This window comes from Syzygium oleosum, unplaced genomic scaffold, assembly GCF_021117445.2.
Source record: "Syzygium oleosum isolate NSW1041296 unplaced genomic scaffold, Sole_v2.1 Sole_v2.14, whole genome shotgun sequence".
In the NCBI taxonomy this organism is placed as follows: Eukaryota; Viridiplantae; Streptophyta; class Magnoliopsida; order Myrtales; family Myrtaceae; genus Syzygium; species Syzygium oleosum.
The window spans coordinates 6328360-6335738 of NW_026607498.1; the positions used below are offsets into that span (position 1 = coordinate 6328360).

Below are 7379 nucleotides of genomic sequence, written 5' to 3' on the forward strand. Positions count from 1 at the left end.
GTCAAATATCTTCCCTTTTAGATACACCACTAGTCTTTTCAGTGTAGCATCGAACTCTATTATTTCAGGTAAACTAGATTGTTCAGAGGACATCTTGTCTCCACCCTTCAGGTTGGAGGTTCCCACTTAAATGAACCATCCACGTTGTCGCGGCGCTTTTGCTTACTGAGATGAGCTACTGTAGCACGCAACTCGTCAACTTGATTTTGGACACTTGCAATTTACTTGTTCATGCCATTGAGATCCATTTGTGATGCGACAATGTCACCTAGGTAGTGGAAGTATAACGACTTAATAGGACCGGTCCATGACAACGGTCGACTGGCCAATTTTTTTTTTTAAATAGGAAAAGTTTACTCAATTAAAGACATTAAACATAATAAACTTATAACGAAATATTTGTTAAATTCAAAGCAAGAAATCATTATTGGGGATCTTATCATAAGTTTTGAAGATCGATTAGCACGACTCAAGATGGGAAAAATTCCTAATTGGAATTATGCCTAAAATCTTAAACAAATCATGGTTAGAATAAAACCAATCATCTTAGGCAATTTAAATATTCAATCGAATTAGGAAATTACCTAGATTATGAATCCAACTCAAGCGGTGACCAGTGACGGGGAGAACACGTTCACGAAGGAATCCCGCGACGGTGCAAGAGACTTGGGCTTGGCTATGGTTTGCCTGACTAATGTTGGAGACACGGCATGGACAAGGCAGCACTGGCGTTGCAGCAGTAAGGACTCCGGTGAATCGGTAGCTGCTCGCTGAAGGTGGCCCAGCAAAGGTGTTGGTGACAACTCGGACGTCACCGGGAAGCTTTGTAAGTCGCCGGAAAAACCTGCACAGGTAAGATTCAAGAGCCTTTAGCAAAAAAAGAAGTAAGATTCAAGAGTGGCCACGAGAAGAATCACGCCACAACCTGTGATGGGGACTGGTTATAAGCGATCGGCAATATAGATCATGGACAAATGCAGCTATGTCAAACTGGCCACAACGCTCCCGTCTGGCAACAGGAGCAACAGCAGCCAGACAACAGAGACCACCATGTGGAGCAAGAGCAATCGGCAAGACCTGGGCAACGAGCGGCAATGGTGTGCTCCAGGAACTGCACCAAGAAAATCAGCAACGAGCAGAGACCGGCTGCTAGTGACAGGAACAGAGATACGGCCAACAGGAGTAGGGACGTCGCGGACTAGAATTGCAACAGCACAGGTGGTGATTCACGGTCAGTACGGACGGGACATTGTGGCGACCAGCAATGAAGCATGTGACATTTCTAGAAAATGTTTTTCATGAATATTTTTTGGTATTTGGCTGAAACTTAAAAATGAACCGTTATTTGGTAAAGAAAACATTTTCCTTTGCTCATTCGATTGTTTTCCATGTACACTTGAACACTCCAAACCAAAACTAAGCAAAGCTTCGGACCGAAACTCAACACTCTCGAGCGCACTACACATATCATCACGTATTCTGATACCAACCAAAAACTCGTACGTATTTACATGAATTGAACACCGGAGCACACGTACGTTAGAACCGTATTTGCGCCCTTCATACTCAGAATAGCGTACAAATGTTTTACTCCGCATCTCCGGCCACCACAGTATTGCCATCGTCAATTGCCAGCCATCACATATACACGATCAAAACCATGACGACTGACAGCTCAGAATACAAAAGTTGGAAGGGAATCAAAACAGAGAGACTATAATAAGGCCTACGAGACACGATTACATTCAATTTCATAAGTGGCTGATCCAGCACTTATATTGACATAATTCATAATGTATTGTTCGCTCAAATAGTAGCATCCAATTTCATAAGAAGCAAAAAAGGAGAGGAGGAAGAAGATTGAGATAATTATACCGTGGCAAAGAGGCTTCTCCATTGCAATTCAAAGATTCCTGATACGGCGCGCCAAAAGCCGATCCAATTCTCACTTGATATGAGCGATCAAACACAGTGTAAAGCAGAACTTCAAATGTCGAAAAGAAACACGGGATGGACAGAAATGCGCGAAGAAGGAACGAACAGATTAAAGCCCCTTCGCCTCTCGAGGACTCATCTATCTCCAGAGATCACGCGGACCGAAGAAGACAACTATTTGCAGAACGAAGATCGATCGATTTCGCTCGTGTGCAGGACCAGAGAAGACGGCTTGTTGCAGATCGGTGGATCACTGCTCGTCCGAAAGCCGTCCATTGCTCGACACTGCAAATGAGGAGCAAGAAGGCGGGGCAGAAGGAGAAAGCGTAGAGGTGGAGAAGGACGAATAGTAGCTCTTGGAGGCGGAGAGGTGAGGAGCAAGCACGTGAGAAGAGGAAGGTGGAGGACGGGAGAAGTGCATTTCCTAAAGTCATTTGCCCCCATTTCGAAGGTGTTTTTTCTATATGATCTTTTGAGCGAGCCAGCTTATATTCTCCACCAAAATCTTCACGATCCTTTGGATTGGCTCACTTTTCCAAACCGAATTGAACTCGGTTTGTTATTCATTTTCGATCTCACGAGCTCAATCTTCGGGACTCTGCCAGCAACCTTTATCTATTCCAATGTGGAATTGATCTTGACATCACTTTGAATTCAAATTTGAACCAAGACTGATCGAGGATGTACCACTGTGGATCATCCTATCTTGAAAATATATTTGGCCGTCCTCGTCCCCCAATTTGAAACTCTAATCCGCAAAGTCTGATATTAATCCTTATCATGGCCCACTATATAGGAAGGTAATGGGACGCGCGCTCGTCTGTGATATGGAAAGGTCATGTGAGTGGCATGTGCGACGTGTGGCCTAAATGAAATGCGAACTATTGCAAATTGTATTTTTGTCTAAGGATCAAGTCGATTCCTAATTTTCTTATGCAATAAAGAATTAAATATGGTAACCAACATTTACGTGTCAAACAGCGTACAAGGCATCAAGGAAAAAAAAAGCTATTTTTCACGTCATATTCCGGCATTATCTAACGGTCATCTCAATGCGAATTGACCAGTCAAAAGAACCTAATTAGAAAATTTATATAAGCTTAAGGACTTGACAACAAAATTATATATAATTATAAATATTTCTTTATTATTATCCATGGATGTTATACACATCCAACGGTAATTATAAATTATATAAAATGATATTTAATTGGGTAGTATATCTACTATACGCAGTATATATATATATATATATATATATATATATATATATATATATATATATATATATATATATATATATATTTATCATCAATTCCTTATTTGTTCTAAATTTTACATAGATAATTAGTGGTTAGGCCTATTCTGTATCTTTGTTTCTGGCGATTTGATTCCCACCAAATTCTTCGAGGATTGAATGGCGAAAAATCTGCATTGGGATTAGGCAGATGGTGCGTAGTATATACCAAAATATGTAAAATGTACGTATTAATTTCGGTCATGGATAAATGAATGTTTTGCAATGAATAGAGCATAATACTCCAAGAGTCCATCTTAGTGCAATATCTAAAACTATCACATGATGCTTTGAGTTGAGTTCCGAGAGATACCATTTGCATTGGTCGATTGATTATCAATCAGTGAAGGAAAAACTTGGAAGATGAATGGTGTCCCGTGTCTATGAGTATGTACGCGTAAGTATATGACGATGGAGTGCTGTAAAAAAGTATTTTAGATCGTCGAACTTTAGCTTTCCCGGAGAAATTATTTCGTTGATTTACTTGCGGATCGAATTAAGGATGAATAAATTATTTATATTTTTTGACTAAAAAATTATTTATATTTGCAAGAGAAAAATAATTATCTAATAGATTTTATATTTGATATTTAGTCGGTCTCTTTAATGAGGAGTCTATTTTTATGTACTAAAATTTAATAATTATAGTTTAATATATTTTAGGTTTTGTTATCGATTGGATCTCATATGCACGCTCAAAAATCATGAAAAATTTCCTATACAACGCTCTAAGATTTTCAAGTCACTTTTCATTGATGTTGTATAGTGTAATATAAATGAATACTAATTTAAGGTCACATAGGGTAAAATGCGTATTAATTTTAATTTTTCAGGTTTACCTCACTTCATGAGAGTGATATATATATTTTTTGGCCGATAAAATAAAAATTTCATTAACTCAAAGAAAGTCCGTTCACATCGCAAAATAAAATATCCAACAAAAGTTTCAAGGGACAAGATAGCTAGTTTGAGGGAAGTTCCTTCTTTCGCTGGGCCTTAGCCACCCAATTCACGAGCCTATTTGCATCTCTTGGACATTGGGCTAAATTCACAAATTTTAGTTGGGTCAATTTTGCTTTGCACTCATCAATCCAGACCCGTAGTGCCCATGGGCTCTGCTTTTCTACCACAATGCCTTCATGTACTCATAAATGACATACCATGAAAGAAGTAGATACAAAATTTAAGACTCTGTTTGTTTCACAGAAAATGAATGATTTAGAAAATATTTTCAAGAAAATGATTACTTGTATAGCTTGAAATAATTAGTCGATTGAAAATATTTTTAGTATCGTCAACAATTTACGTCTAAGCATTTCCGCGAATGATGAAATTTTATTCTGTCCATTCATTTTTATAAGTGATGCAAGCGATCATTTTTTAAAAAATATTTTTCAAAAATCATTCATTTTCTGCGAAAAACGCACCCTAAGTCATATATCTTTGAATATAATGGCGGTCAATTATTAACATTCCATCAATCTATTACGACTACCTGGAGGGAAGAGAATAAGGATATTATTTACCATAAACTAGAAAAATCCATGGATTGACAAGAGATGAACATTTCAAATTAACCGGAATACGGACTCGGGAGCAACGTTTGGCCCTTTAACTTGCCTTCATGTACTCATAAATGACGTCGAGATCATTCCTCGATGATCTACCAAGCAAAATAAAAAAAAGACCGAAGCAAAGAGAATCAGTGAAAGCAAAAAGAATTACTCAAGGAGATGATCTTTTTATTTTTATCTGATATTATCAACGAAAAAATTTTGAACTTATTTTTATCTTTTGATATAAAATTAATTTTTTTAATATTTTGACGATATAGTCATGTGGAAAATTAATACAATAACCTCTTGAGTGTCATCCATCAATATCTTGTCTCATACATATACCATATCCTAACTCAATTTACGTGAATAGTTTACAACAGTATCTTTCCAACCTTTCTATCCCGCTCCTAAATTCTGCAGCATACCATACGTTAGCGTTTCCTGAAACAGTGCCAATAGTGTGTGAATTAATGTTCATCACAGCACAGCACGTAATTCACGCAGAACAATATTGAATGTTGCAGAGGGCCTTCAAAAAGACACTTTGCTAATCCAGATGATGACCCCCACCCGACCCGACGTGGGTTCGCTACGCAACCATAATTGTGAGATTTTGTGGAATTACCGTGTCTTTATCTAACAGCGTAAGCTTTTTAAACAGTTGGCAGTTGTCCCACAAAATCTCATGATAATTAAATATCATCTCTGTTTGTCCTCTTGTTGAAGCTAAACTAGCCATGGTACGCGAGGACACCAGGTTCATGTAATACATCCTATTTAAATGAACGAAAAAAGCATAGAGATGAGAGCAAGTAGCGAAGGAAAAGCACACCACGACTATGCATATATAAAAGCAACTAAAGAAATCCAATCTCCACTCTCCTCCTAGTCCCAACTCTTGATGGTCTCAACACCAAGTATGGCTAAGTAAAATCCCGAATGCACCCTATCAATATAGGTAAGAGACAAAAATCCTTTATTTACACAATGTCTCATTCGATAGCTTAACAAATCTCAACTTTTGATCATCAAACAAAACAAGTCAAATTACATTATCTGAAATGTATGTGCTGCTAGTGGAGTCATTTATTCAAGAATTCTTTAATAACATGTGGAAAAGAGGAATAATTTTTTTTTTGCCGATGATGTTTCTGTTCAAGCAGGGCCAAAGCATCCGTGCAACAATATGCTTCTCTGAATATGTGCTCAATTTTGTATTCCTGCAATTAGCCATAAGAAGTTTCATCAGTAAATTATTCCCATGAGTGCTTGTAATTGCTTGAATCATAAACATGGAATCCATTTCGATGGGTAAATGGATAACGTTATTGGGTAATTCTATACTAAGGCCATCTCTTAGCGCCATTTTCTGCAGTGATGTGTTCACCGTCCGTCGGAGCTTCTATAGTTCTTAAGAGATTTATGCCCATTGGTAGTTCATTGCAATCACTTTTTTTTATCAATATTTTCTTTTTGTGATTGGGGCACTAGGAGTACTCCTAGGAAATGTAGAACGACTCATGTTAGTCAATCTAAAAGATGGGCAAAATTCTTTTGGTGGGTCTCTTGATGTTGGTCTTTGCTCATAAAAAGATATAAGATGACATTTTTGTTGACCAACAACGCAACTATGATTGTAACAACTTTTTTTTGTCATTATTTTCTTTTGGTGATTGGGGTACTGGATATACTCCTAGGAAATGTACAATGACATATATTAGCCAATCTAAAAGATGGGAAAAAGTTTTTCAGCGGGTCTCTTAATTTTGGTCTTTGCATGGAAAAAAATAGGGTTAATACCATGAAAACCCTAAACTCTTACACATGTGACAAATTTATCCAGATCTAATTTTTGACTACCAAAAATCCCAAACTGGTACACTGGTGACAAATTTACCCTAAACTAATTTTTTTACCACTAAAAATTTCAAATCGATACACTTGTGACAAATTTACCCTTCATTAAATGAGATTAATACCATAAAAAATCACAAATTGTTAAACCTGTGATAAATAGAGGGATAAAACTCCAAACTGGTATACCTGTTAACTGTTACGTGTCATCTAACTCATCAATTTAGTAGTAAAATTTAACGGAAACTAATAGAGGATAAATTTGTCACAGGTGTACCAGTTTGGGATTTTTCGTGGTATTAATCCAAAAAAATATGAGATGACATTTTTGTTAACCAACAATGCAACTATGAATGCACATGAATATCAATCATGTCATGCACGAGAATTCTATGGCAAGACATATATACATAGTATGATCGATCTTAATCATCACTTTGTCATTACTTCAATCTCTAATGCAGTATGTTGATGCATTTACAAGAAGCTACGGAAATAATGATCCATCAGGGAGTTTCATCATATTGCTTAAGTCTCATGGCTTTTTTTTTTTTTTAAATTACGTTTAGTGTTATAAGCAAACAGGCATTTTCTTTTTTCAGAAGGAAAAAAGGTTCACGCATCCACAAGGTATAAATTAGGTTGAATACTCGTGCATGGCGTGATTGATGTGCATGTGAGAATACAAAAAGCTATAAACAAAAGATTGCTAGTCTACAAATAAATCCTCCTTT

General features: G+C 37.0%; 1 protein-coding gene across 1 annotated transcript; it reads right to left on the reverse strand.

Moving 5' to 3' along the window:
• LOC130139871 (uncharacterized) lies at positions 1-2001 on the reverse strand. The gene is made up of 4 exons (XM_056317715.1): positions 1876-2001; positions 1078-1198; positions 585-844; positions 1-268 (listed from the first exon to the last, which is right to left on the reverse strand). The coding sequence occupies exons 1-4, from the start codon at positions 1895-1897 to the stop codon at positions 222-224; spliced, it is 450 nt and encodes a 149-aa protein (XP_056173690.1). The 5' UTR covers positions 1898-2001; the 3' UTR covers positions 1-221.
• Positions 2002-7379: the final 5378 nt, after the last annotated feature.

Coding starts and splice junctions, on each gene's coding strand:
- LOC130139871 (XM_056317715.1), bottom strand. CDS start 1,897: ATGGAGAAGCCTCTTTGCCACG. Junction 845..1,077: donor CATTGCCGCTCGTTGCCCAG/GTCTTGCCGATT, acceptor TTACCTGTGCAG/GTTTTTCCGGCGACTTACAA. Junction 269..584: donor GAGTTGGATTCATAATCTAG/GTAATTTCCTAA, acceptor TCCACTACCTAG/GTGACATTGTCGCATCACAA.